Raw genomic sequence first — 26,328 nt, 5'->3', positions numbered from 1 at the left:
GCTCTCTAAAGGAAATTACCTTACTCAAGCACTTCCGAACATGGGGGAGGGGCTATTAGCCATTTCCAGTCCCCTCTAACCTTTCTGTATCACCTAAAGGGAGGGGAAAAAAAAAAAACAAACTAAGAAGGGCTTTTGAAGATCATAGCCAAGGGACTCATGCACACCAAAAATTTGGGAGTTAATCATAAGATGACAGAATGCATCCCCTCCCTAACACATTACCACCACATCAATAGGGCTCCAGTATAATAGTTGATTAGAACTAAAAGAGCTGAGAAACAAACTATGTAAGTAGGAGTTCTTAGGGAAACTCAAAGATATCAAAGGAATCAAACAAGTTTACTAGAAGAAACTGAAACAGCTGCTGCTGCTGCTAAGTCACTTCAGTCATGTCCGACTCTGTGCGACCCCATAGATGGCAGCCCACCAGGCTCCCCTGTCCCTGGGATTCTCCAGGCAAGAATACTGGAGTGGGTTGCCAGTTCCTTCTCCAATGCATGAAGGTGAAAAATGAAAGTGAAGTCGCTCAGTCCTGTCCGACTCTGAGCAACCCCATGGACTGCAGCCTACAGGGCTCCTCCGTCCATGGGATTTTCCAGGCAAGAGTACTGGAGTGGGGGTGCCATCGCCTTCTCCGGAAACAGCTGCAGCAAACATTAAACACAGCTCAGCCCCTAGTCAGATTAACTAAGACCTCAGGTTCACATGGAACATTCATCAAGAATGGCCCATAACACATACCATAACGAATCTGAAATAGAAATCACACAGGGTCTTCTGTTTCAGACCAGGTGAAGTTAACCAAGGAGGAAATGAAGTTTCTAACAATGTTTCTAACAAGTTTCTAACAATGTTTCTAACAAGTTTCTAACAATGTTTCTAACAAGTTTCTAACAATGTTTCTAACAAGTTTCTAACAATGAAGTTAGAAATCAATGACAGAAAGATAACTGGGAAATCCCCAAATATTTGGAGATTAAACAACACACTTCTAAATAACACATGGGTAAAAGAAGTTTCAAGAGAAACTTTTAAATATTTTGAACTAATGAAAAAAATACAACTTATCAGAATTTATGGGATATAGCAAAAGCAGTGGTTAAAGGGAGATTCATATATTAGCAATGAACAATTGAAATTTGAAATTAAAAATACAATATCACATCAGCACGAAAAAAAACGAGATACTAAGGCATAAATCTTACAAAATATGTACAGTATCTATATGAGGAACACTACAAAACCTTGACGAAAGAAATCAAAGAAGATCTAAATGCAGAGACATTCCACATTCATGGATAGGAAGATTCATTACTGATAAATTGTCACTTCTTCCCAACTTGTTCTATAGATTCAAGTGTGATCTCAATCAAAATACAGCCAAGTTATTTTGTGGATATTGACAAACTGATTCTAAAGTTTATATGGAAAGGCAAAAGACTCAGAATAGCAAACTATATTGAAGGACAAAGTTGGAGGACTGACTTTACAACTTACTTTAAATCAACAGTAAAAGCTAACACAACATTGTAAAGCAACTATACACCAATAAAAAAATAATTTTAAAAAAGCAACAGTAATCAAGACAGTGGTATTAATGAAAGAATAAATACATCAGTGAACTGAACAGAGACCAGAATTAGACCCCTACAAATATAGTCAAATGATCTTTTACAAAGGAGCAAAGGCAATCAATGAAAAACAAGTCTTTTTTTAAAAAATGGTGCTAAAATCATTAGACATCCATATGCAACAAATAAGTCTAGCCACAGACCTTATACCTTTCAGAAAAAGTAACACAAATGGATCACAGACCTAAATGCAAAACACAAAACTATAAACTTCTAGAAGGTGACAAAGGCGAAGATCTAGGTGAACTTAGGTTCACTGATGACTTTTGGGGTACAATACCAAAAGCATAATCCATGAAAGAAAGAATTGATTAAGTTGGAGTTTTCAGTGAAAAACCTCTACTCTGTGAAAGACAGGTGAAAGAAAAGACAAGCCATAAATGGGGAAAATATTTGGAAAACACAATCTGATAAAGAGCTGGTATCTAAAATATGCAAAGGACTATTAATATTCACCAATAAGAAAACAATCCAATTTAAAAATGAGCAAAAGATCTGAGCTCTGGGACAACCCAGAGGGATAGGGTGGGAAGGCAGGTGGGATGGGGCTTCAGGATAGGGGGGACACATGTATACCTGTGGCTGATTCATGTTGATGTATGGCAAAACCCATCACAATATCATAAAATAATTATCCTCCAATTAAAATTAATTAATTAAAAAATAAAAATGAGCAAAAGATCTGAATAGAGACCTTCTCAAAGAAGATATACATATAACAACAAGCGTACAAAAAGATGCTCAACATCGTAAGTCATTGTGAATGCCGCTCAGTCGTGTCTGACTCTTTGTGACCTGAATTCTTCAGGCCAGAATACTGGAGTGGGTAGCCTTTCCATTCTCCAGGGGATCTTCCCAACCCAGGGATTGAACCCAGGTCTCCCACATTGCAGGGCAGATTCTTTACCAGCTGAGCCACAGGGGAAGCCCAAGAATACTGGAATGGATAGCCAATCTCTTCTCCAGGGGATCTTCCTTATCCAGGAATCGAACCAGGGTCTCAGGCATTGCAGGCAGATTCTTTACCAACTGAGCTATCAGGGAAGCCCCTATTAGGGAATTCCAAATTAAAACAAAATAAGATTCCACTGCACACCCCTTAGAATGGCCAAAATCCAGAACACTGACAGCACTAAAAGTTAGGCTGGGCTGGTGAGGATGTGGAGCAACAGGAATACTCATTCATTGCCGGTGGGAATGCAAATGGCATAGCCAATTAGGAAGACAGTTTGGTGGTTTCTCCAAAACTAAACATCCTCTTACCATAGGATCCAGCAATCACACTCCTAGGTACTGCATTTACCCATATGAGTTGAACACATATCCACACAAAAATGCACACATGGATGTTTATAGCAGCTCTACTCCTGTCAAAACTTGGAAGCAATCAAGATGTCTTTCAATAGGCGAATGGATAAATAAGCTGAGATACATACAGACAACAGAATATCATTCAACCCTAACAAGAAATGAGCTATCAAATCATGTAAAGACATGGAGGAATCTTAAATGCTATCGCTAAGTGAAAGAAGCCAATGTGGAAAAGCTCCGAACCGTATGATTCCCACTCTATGACATACCGGAAATGGCAAGTGTATGGAGACAGCAGAAAGTTTGGTGGTTGCCTAGAGTAGGGGGTTGAGCTGATGAATACATAGGTGAAGCACAGGTAATTTTTAGGATGGAGGAACTATTCTCTATGATACTATAACGGGGGATACATGACATCATTCATTTGTCAAAACCCATACACTATACAACCAATGTACACGTGTGTGTTAGTCTCTCAGTTGTGTCTGGCTCTTTGCGACCCCACGGACTGCAGCCCGCCAGGCTTCTCTGTCCATGTAATTCTCCAGGCAAGAATACTGGAGTGGACTGCCTTTCCCTTCTCCAGAGGATCTTCCCAACTCAGGGATCACAGCCTGGTCTCCTGCATCGCAGGCAGATTCTTTACTGTTTGAGCTACAGGGAAGTCCATCTAAACTAATATATGGACTTCGGGTAATAAGATGAATCAATTTTGGCTCATTGGTGATAACAAATGTACCACAGAAATGCAATATGTGAATAATAAAGGAAACTGGGAGGGAGGTATCAGGGAAGCAATATGGGAACTCTTTTACTATCTGCTCAATGTTTCTGTAAATCTTAAACTGTTCAAAAACATAAGGACTATGATTTAATTTTTTTCCTAATGTCTAGTTCAAAGAAGATGTCAAAGTGAAGTGAATGAAGATGAATGTGTCAAAGAATGTGTCATGAAAAAAGTGAGGCTTTAGTTGGGTCCAAGAGAGTACATAGGATTTCAAGAGTTAGAAAGGGCAAAGGGTATCTCAGTTGGGATTGAGGCAGGAAAAACATTCAAAGGGCTCAAATTTCAAAGCAGCAGGAAATAACACAGAATAAATCAATGCAAAGACAACAGGTAACAATTTAATGGAAGCTAGGGGCCAAGGCAAGCCTAGAGGTGCTGAAGCATCATTCTCATATTGGGTAAATGTAAGTACGGTAGCAGATTTGACCCAAGCTACATCCTCAACATGGATTCACTCATTTCATAAATATTTAGTAGGTACGTGCTATGTTCCAAATGCTGTGGTAGGCACTGGGAACCAGCAGTGAATAAAAAAAAAAAAAATCTCTGTTCTCACTGAGCGTACATTTTAGTGATAGAAGACAGAACTTACCTGATGTTTTCAAGAGACAGCAAAGAAGCCAGTATGGCTGGAATGGAGATAAAGGAGATAAAAGGTGAGAGACAGAGGAGATAAGTGAGGCCAGTGACTGAAGGGCACTGAGGCCAGAATGAACAAGGACTTTGGCCTTACACTGAGGCATTTAGGGTGCAACTGGAAGGTTCTGAATACCAGAGTGACTTGATTGACACCTGAATAGGGTCAATGTCTGTGCTGATAACAAACAGAGGCTAAGAGTGACTGCAGGGAGACCAGGGAAATTGTTAAAATAATCCAGGTAAAAGAGGAAAAGGACTTGAACCATGGTTTTAGCAGCACAAGTGGTGAGAAGTGTGGACTCTGAAAAGATTTGCTGATGGATTCAATGCATGAGAGAAAGAGAGGGTCAGAATGACTGTTTTAGGTCTGAGCAATCACCTGGAAGAAGGGGTTGCTAGTGACAGGGAGAAAGAATTTGGGAGTAACAAGGTCATGAGTGGGACTGAGCCCGTGTCTGAATTCAGCTGAGCTGTCTTGAACGTGGGCATTTCAAGGACCTAGAGATAAGAGCAAGGCTGAGACTGAGAGTTAACTGGGAAAGACCAAGTCATAGTACATAGAGGCAGTGAGGATAGGCATGAATTCATTCATCCAAGATTTCCTAAAATCAACCTCTGAATGTGCCAGGGACGTAAAGATACCTAAGACATCTCTCCTGCCCATAAGGCACTCACAGTCCAACAAAGAAAACAGAAATGTAAATAAGTGATGATAGTACATTAAGCATCCTAGGTGAGGTATTCAACATCGACTGAGTCCCTTCTATATGCTGAGCTGTGCAGTGAGAAACAGGAGGCATGTACAAAGTCTTTAAGAGCACAAAAGTGGTTCTTGCAAAGGTTCGTAAAGACACACACAAGGATTTTCACCACAGAGTGACATAAAGGAGTTGGCAGTATCCTAGATGCCCATCACTAGGGAAATTGCAGGAATGTGGATATAGCTCAAGAACGTAGCATTGAGTGAAAACAGTGGGAAATAAGAGATTTACAGTCCAGGACCATCTTCATAAGTGTAAAAGGCATACACGAAACCCCATGTCTTAAATGATCAAGAATCCATACCAAACATATTGCAGTTTGTATCTAGAAGATGAATGGGAGTGGGTATTGAGAAAGACAAGGACAAATAATTTAACCAAAGTAAAACAATATAAATAAGAAAAGGGCCTTGCAGGGACTGATGATGACAACGTGCTGAGAATTGTGGAGCAGAGTAAACTCTCTGCACCTGAGATACAAATAACAAGCTAATGGGAATCCAGCCGATAACCCTAATGAGAAGATTTCTGGGGGCCAAGAAGCACTGGGATACATGAAGGCACGAAAGTGCATCAGAGCTTCAGGGAACAGCACCAGGTTTAGTGTTGGTTGCAGTGGTTATGAAGAGCTGATAATATTTGAATGCCTGGAGTAAACTGAACAACATCCTACACGTGGAAGTTACAATCATCCGTATCAATCTGTCCCCCTTCATTATATCGGGTTTAAGGCTGATGCTCTGCTCTGCTTCCATCCAGTCAACAGTGATAGTCTCTTTTAGCTGCACTGGGATCTTTGCATCTTGTGACGACTCCAGAAATCCTAGTTCAACAAATCACTCCTGTTTATGTGGCCTCAAGGAATGTGGCCTTGATCTAAGGCTTTCATGCTGGAGCTCCACCAGAGGCAAGGCGGCTGCTCTGGCCAGGAGTGGGCTGGGAAGGGAACTGGAGGCCCAAGGATGCCTCGCATTCTGGGGCATCTGCCTGGGGCAGTTCAACCACCTCCATCAACTCAGTGCTGCCAGTTAACTCTCACTGGTCACATTCCAGGTGGAGTTTCCCAGCCGTGACCACCCTCCCCCCACCCCACACTGGGTCCTGCACCACTATCATAGGTGTACCTATCCTTCAGAGCCTTTATCACAGCTGCCACTCCAGATTTTCTTTTCTGATAATGTATGATCATCTAGGTTCCTCTATGTTCCAAGTTCAGTGAAGGTGGTCTTTTCTTTACTTTTTTTCACTTTTTTTTTTTCTTTCACCAATGTTTCACTAGCACTCAGCAAGCCGTCTGGCACATAGTTGTTGTTTAGTCACTAAGCCGTGTCTGACTCTTTGAGACCCCATGGACTGCAGCCTGCCATGCTGCAGGCTCCCCTATCCGTGGGATTTCCCAGGCAAGAATTGGAGCACGTTGCCATTTCCTTCTCCACTGGCATAGGGTAGAGGCTCAATAAACTTCTCAGCGGAATACAAGCCTTCGAAAGGAAACCGAGGTCGAGGTGAATACAAGCATGGTGCAGAAGCAAAAATGTGAAAAATTTAGGGTTTGTTTTACTGTGAGGGGTAAGCGGGGAGAGCTGCAAAGAGGTGCACTGGCCCCTGTAGATAAGTCACCTCCAGTGCAAGGCGGGCATGTGGTAGGTGTGAAACAATAGGGAAATTAACTGTAAAGAAATCAACGAGTGTTTAGCGCATTTTTTAAAACCTGTGTCAAAACGGTATGAAATAGAATAGAGGGAAGGGGAGCACGTGCGTCAGAGTTGCGTCTGAGGAAAGACATTTCCAGAGGTCCTGACACAATCCACTGCCCCTCCTAGCACACGGGGCGGCTCAAAATCTCCTGGGGAGGGGAGAGCATTACTCTCACCTTCTAAGGGTCACACAAGCCCGGTCACCACTGTTGCCACTGTTACCAGTTTAAAGTCTTCGTCAATCTAATGTTTCACCTCTATTCTTGTCTCCCACTCCACCTCCAGCTCCATTAGGCTCTGCCCCACTTAAAAACACAAAACAAAAACCACCTCCGACCCAAGCCAGTCCAGATCTGGAGAAGTGAACACTCTTGTTCGCTATGGGAGGCCCTTTCACACGCCCTTGGCTTGACCCCCAGCCCTCACTAACGGAACGGGCGCTCAGGACCCTGCCAGGCCACGCCAAAAGGCGCGACCTCGGCCAGCGGTGCGACCTGTCGCCGCCCTTCCCGCCTTCCCGCCGGCCGCCGAGCCCGCGCACGCCAAGCCCGCGCGCCTCACGTTGCGCTCGGCCCCCCCCCGGCCCATCCAGAGCAGCGCGCAGGCGCGCGCTCCTGGGCCCGCCAGGGGAAAGAGGGCGGGGCCGAGGGGCCGAACCCGCGGGGGGAGGGGCGGCGTCGGTCACATGACGCGGTTTCACTGTTTACACGCGGAGCGGCCGGATCCTTCGGCCTCAGTCAGGCGCTCGGCTCCGTTTCGGTTTCACTTCCGGTGAGGGGCTGCTTCGGAGCGGGCGGCGAGCCGAAGGCGAGCGCAGGCGGCAGCGGTGACTGCGGCGCCGCTGCCGGGGGGCGTGCGGTAACGCGGCGGCGGCGGCTGGGCCTCGAGCGCCTGCAGCCCACCTCTCGAGGGCGGGCTTCCGAAGCGAGCAGGGCGGACGAGAAGATGGAGGATCTGGTGGTGGAAGTGCGGGGCTCCAATGGCGCTTTCTACAAGGTACTTGACTCCAGGGCAGGCCCCATCTTCGCCCTGCTTTCCCTCCCTTTTCTTCTTAGACTCGGCCGGAGGCAGGCCTGGAACCCTCTTCGCGAGCGCCGCGCCCGGGGCCCGGGGCGCACTCGGCGGGATGTTCTTGGGGAGGGAGGGAAGGACCGGACTTCGGGCCTTTGGGAAACCCCTCGAGCCCCACTGCCTCTCCAGTGTGAGGCCCCAGCGTCTGTCGGAATGAGAAGCGAGCAAGGAAAAGAGGGTGCCCTTTTGGGAGCCTAGCCCCAGCAGGGAGCGCTGGGGGTGGGCGAGGGCCGACGGCAGGTAAGAGATCCGGGCGGGAAGCACCAGTATCCGCGCGAAGTGACGGTGAAGGCTTATTTCTGTTTTCTTAAATATCCTCTTCCAGTGGGATCCGGGCCTGACGTGTGGGTAGTTGCCGAGGAGCGGGGGGCGCTTCCGTCAAGCCGCCTTCTGCCTTGCAAGGAGGGTTTGCGTTCTCCTTTGCCTTCTCTTTTCCGGTCCAGCATTGGGACTTCGGAGAGCTCCACTGTTCTGGGCAAGCGGTGTGAAGAAAGAGTAGTAAGAAGCTGTAGTTGGTACCAAATCACAATGGCAACTGATTATTAGTGACTTCTCTTTGTGGATTTCAAAAGAGAGTTTAGATTCAAAAGTTTTCGGGAAGACCCTTACATATCCGAGTAATGGATTGAAGACTTTGGTAATCTTGAATGTTTGCGCCCCCCCCCCCCCCCGTTATAAATATTCTGGAATACAGATGCTTCAGCGTCTAAAAACACTGGCAACTCTGCTACTTAAGAAAAAAAAAATTAACCCTCCAAAGGCCTGGATATATGCCATGAAACTTTAGGAAATGTACTAAGCATGTATCATTCCTATGGAATTTTTTTTTAAGTGAGTGGAAATGATTGTTTTGTGCTTCAAACGATTTATCTTCTCTGAACGTTTAATGTTGCAGCTAACTATATTGTTGCGGTTTTAAATAGGCATGCATGGCTTTGGTTTTGCTACGGGCTTTTTAAAAGTTACAACATTTCAAATCTCACTAATATCTTACACTTTCAAAAAGAGAATTAATAATTTCATATGTCAGGTGGTGCCTCTGTTGGTTCATACTTGCTGTAGATCTAGCAATCTAAGTCCTCGTATCCTCTTGAATGTCTCTCTGTAACTTCGGTGGGTGATGTCCCACCTTACTACAATATTTTGGAAACAGAAGGTGCATATGGAAGAAAGTGGAAATTAAATATTGCCATTGTCCAAGCGCCATTCTTAAATCTACATAGAAAAACATAAACGTTTCAAACTAGGAATAGGCAAGTAAACACTGATTTGACTATATATGTGTTTACCTATTTCATGGAGAAATTTGGAGAGCATTATATTTCATAAATGAGTAAAGTCTGTAAACTCTTCCATGCTTTTAGCAAAATGATAAAATGTTTTGCTGTAAAAGGAGGAAAAATTTAACCCAGAATTTTTGTTCCTAAATCTCACCAATATAGAATTCATCCAGTTAACTCTGCAGTTTCTGGTTGCATTTATTTCAGTGATCCATAATTATTGCTGGTTAGTTTGTGTAGAACCCTTCTGTTTCCTGCTGCTGCTGCTAAGTCGCTTCTGTCGTGTCTGACTCTGTGCGACCCCATAGATGGCAGCTCACCAGGCTCCACAGTCCCTGGGATTCCTAGGTTGGTAGTTTTGCCCACCAGATTTGGAACGCTAAATATAATAAATATGAGTAGGGGCTAATGGTGGAGCGGTAGTCTAATCTGTGATATTAAATCGGATATCACTCTTACTGTCTTTCAGTGGAGTTTGCTTGCTATAGAGGGCAAGCACATCCTAGTCTTGAAGGATTTATTGTTCTCTTCCAAGCAGCCTATGATTTGCTTTGTGATTTTACTTGCAAACTGATTGGAATATAAGAAACTCCCTCTATCTCTCCTCTTTATCACCCCCTCTTTTTTTTTTTTAACAAAAGTTGCTTAATATGAAGGTGAATAGAAAGAATGGGTTGTCTGTTCCTTGAGGGGAAATGTTAAAAGGTGAACAAACACATGCAGAAAAATTGCTGAGGTGCTTATTTAATTAAGGTTTTGTTTTTAAGAACGCCGCAAATGGTCTGTGTTGAAAAATAGTTTCTAGAATGAAAAAGGTTTAAATTCTTATCAGACTCAATACTGATTTGAGTTATAAAAGTAAAGCAAAAGTAAATCAAGTTGTCCAGTGGGATGGACAGAAAAGATGGGAAATAAAGACAAAAAATGCACTATTATGGAGAAATGTTAAATTTACGAAAAATTAGAAACCTAGGTTCACCGGATTGAAAAGGCTTAAGAAACTAAACAACTCGAACGACTTCAGTATAATTGCATTCAGACTTTGATTTGCCTACCAGAACCACCATACTGGAAGGTGCAGTTCTCTGTCTTCTGAGCACATGGTCCACATTTGCAGTATAAACTGGATAGAATGTATGCTGGTAACAGGTAGGTTTATTCCTCTAAAAAATTAACTTAAACTTCAGATTCAGAATTAACAGAACCATGAAATCTAAACCTAAGATCATAACAGCTCATTTCTGTTTTTCCCTCTGGTCTTTATTCTTAAAAACTTGAAAGTTAAATTTAGTAACTGTCAGAGCCACTATTTTTATGCTTAGGTATTTCTTTGACTTTGGAAAAGTCATGAGTACACCATATAGAGCCTAGGTTACTTAAGACATGAAAACACTTGAATTATACCTCACAAAATTTGTTACAAAACATCTCCTAAACAAAGAATGTTGAAAAAGGTCTTTATCATCAGGGCATCTGCCTAAAAATGTATGATCAAGAGGAAATTTTTTAAATGAACATTTTCTTCATATTTTCTCTGAAGTCTTCTGTACTTCAAGGAAGTACAACTTTAGGTCAACTGCATTTTTTTTTCTTCCCAGTCTAAACACCCTTTTTAGTGTTTTGGAAGCAGCATTATTACCCTTTTGAGCATTTTCCAACTTCGTATTCAAGCACTCTGAAAATCTCCATAGATTATTAATTAAATGTAAAATTCAGTATTACAATAGTTGGATTTCTGATTCCTGACCGCTATGAGAATGTGGTTCCTGACATAACTATGAGCATAACTGTTAACAGATACTCAGAGCTTTCTAGGTGTCAGGCACTGTTCTAGGTGCTTTACCTCTTTTAAATTTGTTTAATCACCTCCCACAACGGTGAGGTACTATTGTTACTCCCATTTTAGGTAATAGATAAGGACATAGATGTACAAAGAGATGAGGTAGGTGACTTATTACTAAGTGTCAGAGCCAGTAAGGGTCAGATTGGGGCTTTGAGATGAGGTACTCTGACTTCCTGAAGCAATGAAATTTAACTTAAAGAAATGAACTGGATTTCCTGGTAGCTCAGATGGTAAATAATCAGCCTGCAATGCAAGAGACCCAGGTTTGATCCCTGCGTCGGGAAGATCCCCTGGAGAAGGGCATGGGAAACCACTCCAGTATTCTTGCCTGGAGAATTACACGGATAGAGGAGCCTAGGACTATAGTCCACGGGGGTCCCAAAGAGTCAGACGTGACTGAGCAACTAACACTTTCACTTTCAAATTTTCATTGTACTTTTTTTAATTGTAATTGTTACTATAACACTGTCTTAACATTATTCTGGACTTCACAGGTGGCACTAGTGGTAAAGAACCTGAATGCCAACGCAGGAGGCGTAAGACATGCAGGTTCAGCATTATTCTATAAGTTCATACAATGACATCATGAAAATACTCTGTTTATATGTAGGCTTCCTTTTTAGTAACTCCGCACACAGTAATTCTTCATGTGAATGCCTGTTAATGAAAGATAAAGTTTGAAATCTTTGATTTTCCTATAATAATTGCTTTTGTTATGTTAGGGGCAGGTAAGAACTGATGCATTCAAAAGAATACATAGGCACAGGAAAATTAATAATTCATTTCATACTATTCTTTCTGTACCTGTGTGTTGTCTTTGGGTCAAGGTGAACCAGAAAGAATGCATTTTTCTCAGAATTTGTGGTAAATGCCCAAATGAAGTCAAGTATTCCTAGTCATGCACTGCGGTTGGAAGAATTGTTGAGGAGTTTTATTGTACTTTGCCCTCTCCGTTGTTCATTCTCATATGTTGTTAGCGCCCACATTCAAAGGGTGGCAAAGCAATAACTCACTTTGTATGTGAAGCCTTGGCTTTGAATCATATTTTATCAGATTTCATATGTCCTTGTCATCTTATCTCCTACAGATTTTCTTGAGGAGGGATATTTTGCGATGCTTCTAAGTTTTCTCTAATGAGAATCATCATTGCACTACATGAGCTGTCTTCAGTGTTAATGTAATAGCTGTTCATTGCTGGTCAGTGGCTTACACTGAAATTTCTCTACACAGTCACCCCTCTCATGTTTGTGAGAAGAGTTTGCCAAGGTGTGAGGTGTAGTGGGAGAGTAAAAGTTCACCAAAATGGGGACGGACTTTCTTTTGGTTTCATCAGTCTGGGTGATGTGATGTTGGAATTAGATAACTCTAGTCATGACGCTTTGGCTAGTATCATGTTATGATTGCCTCTTTGGCCCAGTTGCCAGTAAGGTGGGTGGGACCCCATAATGATTTTTTTTTTAATTTTGTGTTTATTCCCCCTGATGATAAGTCCGTGTGTGTCTTTTTTTTGTTTTTGGAGTATAGTTGCTTTGGGTGTCTTGTCTTTAACTGCACTTTTAGCAGTTTCTCAAACCCCAAAGGTTTTTGTTACTTTTTTTTTCTTCTGAGTGTAAACGACCTGTTAGTACTTAGTATCTTTGCGGAAATATCCTTTTCTTTTTCTGTCCTAAGTTTTAATATCTTTTTTAAATGTATGATTTTTTGAGATGTAACTTTTTCAAGTGCAAGAGTGTTTATGGCTTTGCATCTTTTATAAAATATGCTCCTCTCTGCTTTACGTGTAACTTATCTTAGTGCCAACTATGTGTTAGGCCTCATGCTAGGCACTAGACATGTGTGATTTCTTTATTCACGACGGCAGACAGCAAGTCCAGTTCTGTATCCATTCCTTACTTATGCAGACAAGGCATACAAGGCCCAGAGACCACTTCTTGGAGAGTCTGACAGCTATTATGTCATAAAATCAAGATTTTGAACTTAGCTCTCATTCACAGCAAAACTCGTTTTTGTTTTGTTTTTCCTCAAAGGCTCTTTTCTTTATTGTTGTTGTTTGCGGTTTTCATTCGTTTTGGCCATAGACCAATGTGGGATCTTAGTTCTCCATCCAGGGCTTGAATGTGGGCCCCCTGCTGTAGAAGCATGGAGTCTTAACCCCTGGACCTCCAGGAAAGTCCCCACAGCAGAACACTTAACCACCAAGTTTACTGACTCTTGTAAGAGCCCTAGTTCTCATCCAGTTCCATGCAACTCTCTTCCTGTACTCATTCAAACCCTTTCAGTTGCCTTCTTTGGTATCCAACCCCACAGAAATTCCCTCAACCTATCTTCTCATCAACTTTCATGTGCGGATAGGTAGAGAGTGCAACCAACCTTAGTTTTCCACGTTGGTGGGTGGGGTGATAGTGCTCTGGGGGCAGCCAGAGAAGGAAAGGACATGATTATTGGGATAAGGGAGGAGCAGGGCCAAAAAGGAGAGTTATTGGAGAAGGTATGATGAGAAACAGAAAATTGGGACCTTTGTTGGCATTTTAGCAAAAGGCCTCTGAAGTCACAGGAGACCTTTGTGCTTAGCGAGTGTGTGAACCAGAGGTAACCTATGAATTTCTTTTATTCCACTAAAAATGACTGGTTTTGAAACAATCATGCAAACATCCATATATAGATAAGCTTCATTAACTCGAAAGCAGTGGCTCTGGTAGGCTCTGATGATTGCTTAAACCATTTTTGACACTGTATATCTGGAATTGTTTTTAAAGTCTTTGAGAGCTGTTTTTGTTTTTTTAAATAGTCACAACCATTGCAGATCTTCCTCCTTTGAAGGAATGTTTCATTTTAGGAAATAGGCAAATGCGGTGAATGAGTGTGATTAAACTGTACAAAAACTTTGTTGCAAATAGAAAAACAAGTTAAAATGTAGCGGTGAAATAATGAGATGAACTTTTAGAGTGCTTTCAACGTGGATTTGAAATCATTCCCCCGGATTTCTAAGTGTCGAAATCAGTGCTGTGCACAGATCTGTCCATCTGTGGTGATGCAATGTGCTCTGCCTGTGCTGTCCTCTGCAGTAGGTACTAAGCCTTGTGTGGCTTTTGAGCACTTGAAATGTGGCAAGTATAACTCAGAGACTGATTTTTAATTTTATTTACTTATACTTTATTAAATAGAAATATTTATATATGACCAGCAGCTTCTGTGGTGAACAGTAGCACAGTTTAGACAAGGGCAGTAGTAGTGGAAAGATACCTTATTTAGTGAGAACAAATTTTCACCCAGCTGTAACAAGGTTCTCTTAGCTGACTAAAGGACTTAACATTTTTAGCATTTAATATACAGTGCATGCATGCTCAGTCACTTCAATTATGTCTGACTCTGTAACACTATGGACTGTAGCCCACCAGGCTCCTCTGTCCATGGAATTCTCCAAGCAAGAATACTGAAGTGGGTTGCCATGCCCTCCTCCAGGGGGTCCAACCCAGGAATGGAACTTGCGTCTCCTGCATTGGCAGGCAGGTTCTGTACCACTAGAGCCACCTGGAAAGCCCCATAATATGAAGTAAGGAACTAATATTTGTTACTGCCGTGACATGCAAACATAAAACTTTAGACAAGGATGAAGACAGAGGCCATGACATTTTTCGGTAAATAAGGGATTAGCTCCTAATAGAAGTCCCACCCTCAAAAAGCAAATTGTTAATTTGGTATTAGCCATCACTGTCAAGATGGGAGAAATTGAGGGCAGGGGGGCCCTGTTCTCCCTTTCTTTGTAATTTGTGGAAAACTAATTACTAAAACTAAAAAGCTAATTTTACTTTAGAAAACTAAATGTCCAGTTCCTCCAACTTTACTCAAAATCAAGCCTTTCTGTTTCTATAGTAATAGTGAGGCAAACCCCTTAGAGCAGTACGGGCATGCGCCCTTACAAAATCTTGAGTATGTTTTAGGATATCATGGTCAGTATTTAACTAGAGTTCTCAACACTCTGTTGAAAATGTGTGTGATTTAAATATAGCTGAGGGAAAATAAGCAATATCAAAATGATAGGAAGAAAATGTGAATTCCCCCCACTTGAGATGAACAACTATAAAAATACAGACATATGTTTAATTTAGAAATAATTATTTAGGCATCTTGGATATAGCAGAACACCTAGATTCCATTACAGTCCACCTTGATCTTACAAGGAAACTTTCTTTTAGCATAGCTTTGCTTTATTCTTTACAGCATAATTACAGGAGTTTGGTGTCTCTGTTTAGGTTCAATGTACAGTCAACCCTTGAACACTGGGGCTAGGGTACCAAAAGCAGTTGATAAATGGTTCACCCAAAGGCAGGAAGGTGAAATAGCTTGGACAGAATCAAGACTCAAACCCAAGTTCCTTTGATTCCACATATTGTGACCTCTAATTGAACACAAACTCCGCCCCCCCTTTAGATAATTTAAATGTCTATGAAGTGAAAATATGGGTACTACACTTACTGGAAAAAAGTCCATGTGTAAGTGGATCCTCACAGTTCAAACCTGTGTTGTTCAAGGGTCAACTATAAATGGTTTCCAGAGCCCTGCCTTACTTGCCATTGTTTTTCTTAGGAGCAGCTATTTAATAGAAAAGGAAATGGCATCCCACTCCTGTATTCTTGCCTGGAGAATCCCATGGACAAAGGAGCCTGGTCGGCTACAGCCCATGGGGTCGCATAGAGTTGGACATGACTGAAGTGACTTTGCACAGCTATTTAATACTTGACTGATATGTTTTAATTTGATATTTTGAGAAGTTTTAGTTTTTAAACAATGCTTTAATTTCTGGCCTTTGACAATGTATTTGTTTATCAAGATATTTGCATTGAATCATTTGTTTAACTCATCTATTGGGCACCTACTGTATACCAGAAATTGTGCCAATTACTGAGGATACATAGAGAAGTTAAAGAAGGGTCTTACTCCAAGCTAGCTGTCTTAAGTCAGGGGGATTTACTACTATATTTTCTTCTAAGAGTTGTATAGTTCTAGCTCTAACCTTTAAGTCTTTGATATTTTTTAGTTGATTTTTGTATATGGTATAAGGTTAGGCCAAAATTTATTCTTTTGCAAGGGGATAATCCAGTTGTCCCAGCACCATTTGTTGAAAGCACTGTTCTTTTCCCCTCATTGAATTGTCTTGACTTCCTTTCCATGGAGGATTTATTTCTACCACAGCCCTAGCTGTTTCTCCAGGTCTGAGCCTTTGTTCCCACTGCCCGTTTAGGCCTGCTGCATAAGAACCTCAACCTCTTCTATTTGTCTTCCCTGATCAGCATCCCCACCCAGCCCCATCCCTTCAAACCACACAAATACTTTTCCTCCTGGAGGCTAGGATAAGAACCCTTTAGGCAGTGATCTATGATAATAACTATTCAGTGAACCCTTAATAGGTACTTTGAAGTTCAACCGTAAATAAAAGACACCCTCAGGAAGCTTACCTTTGGTACAAAAATGGGCAAAATACTCTAGTAGGGTAGTTTATAGTGGGGGATACTCATAAGATGCTCTAAGAAGTTTGAAGGTGAAATTGAACTTAGTCTTCTGGGTTTTCCCATAGGAGGTGACATCTGAACTGAAATAAAACCCATAGGAGACAGCTCAGTGAAAAGAGGGGAAGGACAGCAGGCAGGCAGGAGGAGAGGCCCAAGTAGTTTAGCATTGCTGGGTTACAGCCTCCAAAAATGCTCACCTCGGGTCACCACGGGCCTTCTACAGCTGGAGGAGTTTGACCAAAATCCTGTAGACAGAAACCACAAAAGCACAGAGACATGCCCAGAACACGCTGGAGTAAGAAGCTGGAATCTCTAAAACCATTTTAAAATGAATTAAGATATAAAGCCCCTTGGGTTTCTTTATCCTTTATCCTACTCCTCTAATTGTCACAACAAAAAACAAAGCCTCCTTTCCTGCACCTATTAAAAACTTAATTTTATAGAATTAAAGACAGCATGCTGATTAAAGAATTCTTGATAGTTAGCTGTTTTGTTATGTCATTTTATAGAATTAGGGACAGCATGCTGATTAAAGATTTCTTGATAATTAGCTATTTTGTTATGTCTTTTGCGGATTATTAGCAATTGCGTCATCAGATTTAAAAGATTTAAACTTCTGTACTTTATATTACTATTTTTTCCACCAAGTGCCTGTGAGATTGAGAATTTAATTAAACTCTAGTAATTGGACTTTTTTAGTGGTATTAGCAGCATATTGTTAAAGAGAACTTAGTGTACTTGTGTTCACATAGATTTGAGATTATATTTAGTTATTTACTATTGTATTCTAAAATTGTATTAAGGAGAAAAAGATAGGTTACAACAGATCTATACTGACTGGTATATAGCTCTGTAACAAGTTTCTTAGTTTCTAAAACTTTTAATCTAAAGTATACCTTCAGCTTTGCATTGTAATTTTCAGTTTACTTATCTGTCTTTCTCCTATTAGACGCTGAATTCTAGAGCAATTCTTTTTGCTCTGTTTTAAATAGTCAGTATTCCTAGGGCCTACCATGCTGTAGGTATGTAAATACAGATGTGATTCATGAATGAGTGAGCCTCGCAAACTAACAAACTTAAAGCTTCATTCTGTTGTTAAACATAAAATATTTGTATCACTGTAAAGTGTAACTAAAAACAAAAACGATACTTAAGCTTAGAAATTAATTTAACTGTGTTTTTTTAATAGGCATTTGTAAAAGATGTTCATGAAGATTCAATAACAGTGGCATTTGAAAACAAGTAAGTGTCTTGATATAATTTTAATATTTAGGTTCTTTAACATTTTATGCTAATTTTTCCTTTTACTCCTCATTTAAAAAAATTCAAGTCTAGTTTGAGTGTTTTTCAGGAATGGATCTTCATGTTAACTGACCAGGAAGTTCATGAACAACTCAATATTAAACCAATGGAATGACTGTTCCTGCTAATGACCTTGGAGATCCCTTTTGTATAATCTTGACCCTTACATCTTGGTTCCTTTAAATGTGAACAAAGAAACCAGATTGTTCTGTGCTAGTAACTGAGAGTTTGAATAGAAATATTTGTAAATATTAAAAGATGAAAGTGAATGGATTCATGGGAATCCATTGGGAAAGTTGATGTGAATTTTGTAATGTTAAATCTAAAACTGATAGTTTTAGTCCTTTGGTATATTTTATTAGAAATAATTATGTTTGCCTATTAACATTTTTTATCTTTCATAAATTTAAAATCATCGAGAGCAGTAACTGATCTTTTCTGTTTACTGTTAAATGAGTACATAAAAATACTTAGAGGCCTAGGCACATTAGTTGTATATACAAAGGCATCAATAGTAGAGGTAGATGTTAACATTTTATTGGGGAGACAGGTCTTTTGACTAAAGTTTTTGAATGCTGTTAATGAGAGGTATTTTCATAGTAGCCATTCAAGATTCTAAAGTACGTATAAACTCCTTTGCCAAACCCAAAAATGTGATCATGATCTTAGGATTTTACTAAATTCTCAAGGATGGTCAGCAGTTATGATGTTTGTTTTTTATTTACCAAGAGAAATTAATTGTTGTTGATCAGTTGCTTAGTCATGTCCGACTCTTTGTGAACCCATGAACTAGGAGCATGCTAGGTTTCCCTGTCCTTCACTGTCTCCCAGAGTTTGCTCAGACTCATATCCATTGAGTCGATGATGCCATCCAGCCATCTCATCCTCTGTCGCCCTCTTCTCCTCCTGCCCTCAATCTTTCCCAGCATCAAGGTCTTTTCCAATGAGTCAGCTCTTCGCATCAGGTGGCCAAAGTATTGGAGCTTCAGCTTCAGCATTAGTCCTTCCATTGAATATTCAGGACTGATTTCCTTTAGGATTGACTCGTTTGATCTCCTTGCTGTCCGAGGGACTCTCAAGAGTCTTCTCCAGCACCACAGTTCAAAAGCATCAGTTCTTTGGCGTTTAGAGAAATTAGTAGTGTATCAAAAACAGATTACAAATCTATAGAGAAAATAAATAAATTAGTGGTCGCTTGGGGCTCGTGGGAGTGGAAAGCCATAGCCAGAGTGTGGGATTTCTTTTTGAAGTGATGAAAATGTTCTAAAATTGACTGGTAATGGTGGTGGTTTAGTTGCTAAGTTGTGTCCGACTCTTTGCAACCCCATGGACTGTAGCCTGCCAGGCTCCTTTGTCTGTGGGATGTTCCAGGCAAGAATACTGGAGTGTGTTAACCATGCCCTTCTCCAGGGGATCATCCCCACCCAGGAATAGAACCTGGGTCTCCTGCACTATAGGTGTATTCTTTACCAACTGAGCTACCAGGGAAGTCCCTGGTAATGGTGGCACATATCTATGAATCTACTTAAAGTCACTGACTTGTATGTACACTTCAGTGGATGGCTTATAGGGTTATGTGAATTATATCTCAATAAATCTGTTAAAATACAGTATCTGACCAAGACATGGTATAAATAGAATGTTAGCAGGATCTTTTAGCTACCAACAGGACAAAGTACAGTTTACCCTTGACCAAGGATCATGAGTTTGAACTGTAAAGGACCAGTTGTATGTGGATTTTTTTTTCAGTAGTAAATACTACAGTAGTACATGAATCAGAGTCATCTGAATCCATGATACAAACCATAAATCTCTGGATATGGAAAGTTGACTATAAATTATCCATGGATTTTTAACTGCACAAAGAGTGAGTTAGTGGCCCTAACCTCCAAGTTATTCAAGGGTCAACTGTAGTAGTCTCGGATGCCTAAAATTTAAGGGGACAGATAAAAGGATTTAGAGTATCCAATCATATTTTCAGTTCTAGACAAATGGTCTTGGTCCAAAATACAAGTTTGGGTAATAGAATACCTTTCTTTGAATACATAGAGCCAAAAGTTTCAGAATCTGCTTCATTACATGATTATCCATGCATTATAGACTGGATAACAGCATCATGCCTCTAACAGAGGAATCTTTAATAACTTGGAGAGGAATTTTTTTCTTGTACTTACACTCTTTATCTGCTTGCTTCCATCATGAGGTAAACACTATTTTCCATAAAGGGAGAGTTTTCTTTATTTGCTACTCTTTTAAAGTATTAAGCAAATACTTATTTCCTCTATGCATTTAAGAATGTGTTTGGTTTCTAGTTTTTACAGTGGTCAGTTCTCGTATGTTTTCAATCAGATTTCTACTATAAACTTAAAATTTTTTTGTCTTTGGACCTTTTAGTTCTCTCCTGTACTATAGTTGTGTACAAGTTTCTCTTCTTACTGTCATGCTGGGAATTTGAAATAGATCAACTTTTTCCTTGTGTTTGTGTACTATGTATGTGATTCAACACTGGGTTTGAGCATGTTACCAGGATTTGATAGGTCCCTACCAAAGTAGTGTCTTTGCACTCCCTTGCATTTCCTTTTTGTTTTTTGATTTTTTAAAAGCAAGCATACAAAAACAAACCTGATGTTTTATAAAACTTCAGCTTATATCCTTTCTTTCCTTTCAATGATAAACTCCTATATAATACCACATAATTTTAGATGTCTTCTTTTTGTCTTCCATGTGTCACATTAAAAAAAAAAGAATTTGAATTTTTATCTCTGTATCCTTAAAATAATTCTTCCTTCTTTGGAATGAAGAAAATTATGTACTACTACATGCTTTACCAATAAAATTTAGCAATGAATCTGTGATATATATGTTTATCTGTAACATCGATCACTAATTTCAGTAAGTATATTAAAAAAAGTTTTTCTGCAGTAAAGACACTTTTTTGTTGTTGTTTTTGGCCACACTGCACGGCTTGTGGGATCTTAGTTCCTCAACCAGAGATCAAACCTAGAGTCCCAGCAGTGAGAGAGACGAGTGCTAACCACTGCACCACCAGGGAATTCCCTGAAGATAATTTTTTTTTAAGTTGCAGAGTTTTCAAGGGTTTATAATAATGCAGAAAATAGGTGCAGTGTAACATAGGCCCGAATCAGATTTCCACAAATTCTGACTTTACCTTGCTATCTTATATAATAGAATATAAAAAAAAAAAATCCCCCAAAACAAATAGCAAATTTCTTGATAGGATTTTACTAAGAAAGCCCTTTAACAGAAAACCCAGAAATGACTGCTCTAGCAGTTGAATTTGCCAGCGTTTTGCAGAGTTTATCTTTTAATATTTCATATCATCATGATATAATAATTTGGTGTTTTCAAAATTGTTCCATATAACTTTAAATGAAAAAACATAGGCAACTTACTGAACTCCTGTAGGCTGTCTCCATTGGGTTTCTGTGGTTTAGGAGACCCCACCCGTCCAGTGCATGCTGGTACGTCATACTGATCAGCAGCCAGCTATCCGTGGCAAGAGTTGACCACCTCGCGGGATCTAAAATTTAAAGGGGGAAAAGTGAGTTGTGAATTGCTAATGTGCTGACCACCCCATTTTGCTTGGAAATTAGAGGGCATTAAGATCAGTTTCTGTGGTTGTTGGAATGTGGTTAAAATTCCTTTGCAAGTAGAAGTATGGTGATGACATTACTAACACATACTGATACTAACGTATTAAAGCACCAAAGGAAACTGCTGTCATGGCCTGAATTTTAGAATCCTTAGAAGTTGAAATTATTGGAAGAAAGACTTGTTAAGTTGTAATGTTGATCTATTGTGTTTAGAGAAATACTCCAAATAGAACTACAAGGCTGCTGTGTTGCATGCAGACTTTGTTGAAATGTCTGTATATTACCATTATGCCCCCACTCAGTGAAACACTGACAGTTTTAAAGCATTTGCTTCTTTAAACTAGAAAAACAAAGGGTTATACTTAACCAAAGGTTGATGGCAGCATAGTCATCCCTTCCGTTAAACCAGAAAACGTGTTAAATAATTGTGTTTGCTTATTTGCAGCTGGCAGCCAGACAGGCAGATTCCATTCCATGATGTGAGATTCCCACCACCTGTGGGTTATAATAAAGATATAAATGAAAGCGATGAAGTAGAGGTAAGTCTCCCCACCATCAAGTTATTAAGCACTGAAGAATTGGGAACATTTAACTTGTTTGCGCCGTTTGTATCCCTTGTCTTTAATGCTTTTCAGTCTACCTTGAGAATTATAGCTCTTATGCAAATAGGCTTTTGACTGCACCATCCTAGTAATGATTTGACATAATACATTATTGATGCTTAAATGTGGCTGCCTGAACAGCATTCAAGGCACAGTTTGGAAAGTCACTGATTTCCCTTGTCCACTAGGATTTCTTTTCCCCATTTCCTCAATTTCTGAATCTTGTTTGAATAATATATTGTTAGTTTACAACCATGTCCCCATTTTAAGCAAAATGAGTTAGGAAAAGAACCATGCCTTTCAATAGAGCAGCATCCTAGGATTTCTTTAAGTAGTGATATAGAGCCTTCTGGGATATTTTTAAAAACTCATCTACGAGTTTTAGTATATATACCTATAGGTAAAATATCTTTTCACAGGAGATGCTGTGAACTAACTGCTTATGTGCCAGTAATGTCTTTGACCAAAAGGTGCTATGGAGATGTAACACATTGACAGAAAGATTGTGTTTGTGATTTCTGTAGCCACTGGAAATTTTTGTGAGACTTCAGGAACTTCGAGTCAGCTTTATGTTGTAGCTGGCCTGTGTAGTATCCTCTTCTTCACCCCCCTGCACGTACTCAATTTTAAGGCGCTTCTCTTCTCCACAATGCCTTGTTAATGGTAGCAGTTTTATTTGCAGGATGATGGAAGCAGCTAAGAATCCATTTGTGCAGGTCAGGTGAGGTGTACTAGGTCCTTGAATTCTTATTTTCTGTGCTGGGTACAGATGGTGCAGTGAAACAGAAGAGGCCCCAGCCTTTAACAGGTTCCTGTTCTAGTGAGGAGAGTTAATATTAGGGCCATTGTGAATAGGCCGAGAAAGAAAACCAAGGATGGAAGGTGATGTATGGGCAAGAGTGCCATTTTAAGGAGTGCTCAAGGAAGGTCTCGATGTCCAGCCTGTGTTCTTTTCTCAAGTGCTATTTATTTACCCAGGATGTACTCAGTACTTAAACTAGGTGAAAGGAACTGGGTTTGGTTTTGTCAGGACTCAAGTAGAGAGTACAAACACTGTACTTGAGGACCTTTAGTTGTTCACTTCCCCAGGAGACTACATGCGTCCTGAGGTCAAGGACCAGGACTTTTGGTCTGTCTGTATCAGAAGGCCTCATAGTAGTGTTTGGGTTGATAAAAGGGACTGTTTTTTCTTTATAGTGCTCAACTGAGTCACATGACCCCACTAACAGTGATACATAACTGAGGTTATCACTAGCTAGAGCAGAGATGAAAGGAATTGATGGTTACAAGAAAATGTAGGTTCAATCAAGTTATATTTAGTCACTGTATTGTATAACCATTAACTTAGGTCTTTTGGTCTGTCTACACCAGGAATGCTCATAATAGTAATGGATAGAGGGGACTTTTTGCGCACTTTAGTCACATGACCAATGGGAACCAATGAAAAGCTGTTGTTAGGATGACAAAACAGTTAACAAATAACTGACATTATTTCTCTGACTAGAGCAGAGGTGAAAGGAAGTAATGGGGGCAAGAGGGAAAGGTAGGTTGAGTTAAGTTGTGTTTCATCACTGTGTTTTGTCACTATGAACTTCAGTAGTAAAAGGGGGACCTGAGTTGTTTGTCTTCTGTCCTTTCCTCCCCATCCCCTTGTCCTCCCTGTCTTCTTTCTACTTCTGAGTATTTCTGTCACTCACCATGTGTCTCTTTCCCTATTAACCTTGATTTGCTAGTGTCTTCACAAAAGGTTCCCTGCTGCACATCATAAGTGAACTTTGAAGTGGTCACCAGAGAGATCAGTTTAGAACTGATCCACAGTATGTGAGAGGAGAAAGGTGGTATCCAGAGGATTGCCAGTGTAGAGTTGTCCATTTTAGTGGAGAAGGGGACAGGAGACCAGAGAGTGACCCATTTAGTGTCCGTTTAGTCCCAGGAGACATGAACACCAGGTGGTATCCTTAGTGGGCTGAATAGTCAGTGGCCTTACCCATTTAGTGACCATGAGCCAGGCAGTAGGCCAGGGTCACTAACTTCCAGCTTGTTACTTGCTTATTAAAGTAAAACAAAAACATGTTCATCTTTACATGTTTAGATACATTTTCATAGCTCATAAAGTACCCAAAGAAAGCATGCCCAGCTTTATAAGTGGTCAGCTTTTCTCGAGCTTTCATATTCAGAATACTGATGATTACTGAGGCAGCACAAAGACAGCACAGAGAAATAGGGAAGCATATTTTACAGTACTCTTCCTGGTAACCAGGTAGTTTCTGAATGTCTCTGTCTAGAAGCAGGGGTGCAGTCTGGTTAAAAGTCTACAACTTAACAGATTTGCAAGATACCTAAGGTCATTTTAAGAAATTTTCCTTGATGTCTGATAATTTACAAATTTCTGAATGATTTTAATCGTGAAATATTCTATGTTGTAATTTTTGTGTAGGTTTATTCCAGAGCAAATGAAAAAGAGCCTTGCTGTTGGTGGTTAGCTAAAGTGAGGATGATAAAGGGTGAGGTAGGAAAATGCCTATTTCAATTGTTTTTCTTACACTCTTCTCCTTTTCTAAATTCAGGTATATACATTTCTGTTTGGATTTCTATTTGAAAGTAATAGCTAGCTTGATTACCTTATTTAAATGTTTATATGTTCAGTATGTTTTGTGTGTTTCAGTTAGTTGATCAAATAGCTTTTTTTCTCTTTAAAGAATTTTAAAAGAACTGAATAGGTATAGCTTCTTGTTCTTAATTTAAACACTATGATCAGGAATGACTTTGATTTCTCTCTCACAGTTTTACGTGATAGAATATGCAGCTTGTGATGCTACATACAATGAAATTGTCACAATTGAACGTTTGCGATCGGTCAATCCCAACAAACCTGCCACAAAAGAGACTTTTCATAAAATCAAACTGGATGTTCCAGAAGACTTAAGACAAATGTGAGTTGATTTGCAAGAAAGGCTGAGAACTTAGAGGAGCTGTGCAATTAATTTAAAAGAATAATACATTTTCAAATAATAGGAATCAATTTTTAACCTCAGTGAACTTTGACATAAATGGCTTACAAAAGCAGTGAAAAAAAAAATTTAGCTTTTTCTGGTTATGTAATCAAGCCAAGGCAGGAGGAGAAGGGAATGACAGAGGATGAGGTGGTTGGATGGCATCACTGACTCAATGGACATGAGTTTGGGCAAACTCGGGGAGTTGGTGATGGATAAGGAGGCCTGGTGTGATGCAGTCCATGGGGTCACATAGAGTCAGACACAGCTGAGCGACTGAACTGAACTGAATCAAGCCAACATTCCAGTTGTTTAAACTTACTTGGCCACATAGATAGCTAATGTACATTTTTTTTCTAACATAAACATTCATCATAGAATTTTAAGATTTTTGAAACTGATTAATCCAGTTCTGTCATAAGTTACAAACCAATTTCTAGGCAATGTTGATTTCTCCAGGTTTTTTTCCCTTTTAGCTAGTATTCTGAGATACATATATAACAAGTAGGGCTCAAAGAAGCTTCCAAAGGTCTTCTCTCATCATCCTTGATATGAAGTAATGCTTAAATAAGACTCTTTAGAGAAGAAGGAGCATATATTAAATTTGATTTAGACATTACACTTTAGATAAACATTAACTTCTATTAATAGTTCAAAATGCATAGAAATCCTACTTCTTAATTATAAAGATTGCATATGTATGTTTGTGCCTTCTGATTCATACACATTTTGTTCTCAAGCTAAAATTGATCAGCACTTTTTCTTTAGAAAAGAAACAGCAGAACAAAATTGGATACCCGGTAGCTATCCCCAAAAGTTTTTAACAGTTGACTCAAGAAAGTTAGTGACCTACTGTATGTAACTAGGGCTTCCCAGGTGGCTCAGTGGTAAAATAATTTCCCTACCAATACAGAAGACATAGGAGATGCGAGTTGGATCTCTGGGTCAGGAAGATCCTCTGGAGGAGGAAATGGGAACTCACTACAGTATTCTTGCCTGGAAAATCCCATGAACAGAGAAGCCTGGTGGGCTCTAGTCCTCGGGTCACAAGGAGTCAGACACGACTGACCATGCATGCATCATGTATAACTGAAACCAGGAAGCCTGCAGAGGAGAGTGGTGGTCAGTCTCTGAGTTGTGTCCAAACTCTTTGCAACCCCATGGACTGTAGCCCACCAGGCTCCTCTATCCATGGGATTTTCTAAGCAAGAAGACTGGAGTGGGTTGCCATTTCTTCCTCCAGGGGGTCTTTCCAACCCAGGGGTCAAACTCTGGTGTCCTGAA

The 26,328-nt window shown here is 40.2% G+C and overlaps 1 protein-coding gene across 19 annotated transcripts in view; it reads left to right on the top strand.

The window, feature by feature from the left end:
* Positions 1-7,558: 7,558 nt before the first annotated feature.
* Positions 7,559-26,328, top strand: part of FMR1 (fragile X messenger ribonucleoprotein 1) — a 39,635-nt gene continuing 20,865 nt past the window's right edge. For all 19 annotated transcript variants that reach the window (XM_086389857.1, XM_086389852.1, XM_086389862.1 and 16 more), the window contains exons 1-5: positions 7,559-7,825; positions 17,723-17,775; positions 21,895-21,988; positions 24,489-24,560; positions 24,836-24,984. In XM_086389857.1, coding sequence (XP_086245983.1) covers positions 7,775-7,825; positions 17,723-17,775; positions 21,895-21,988; positions 24,489-24,560; positions 24,836-24,984 — 419 coding nt within the window. In that variant the 5' untranslated portion in view covers positions 7,559-7,774. The remainder of the gene's footprint in view (positions 7,826-17,722; positions 17,776-21,894; positions 21,989-24,488; positions 24,561-24,835; positions 24,985-26,328) is intronic.

The sequence above is a fragment of the Bos grunniens genome, chromosome X (assembly GCF_055505025.1).
Source record: "Bos grunniens cultivar Pamir isolate PY7600 chromosome X, Bosgru_T2T1.0, whole genome shotgun sequence".
NCBI classification, from domain to species: Eukaryota; Metazoa; Chordata; class Mammalia; order Artiodactyla; family Bovidae; genus Bos; species Bos grunniens.
Note: the sequence above shows the minus strand (reverse complement) of the source record. Positions and strands in the feature narration are given on the sequence as shown.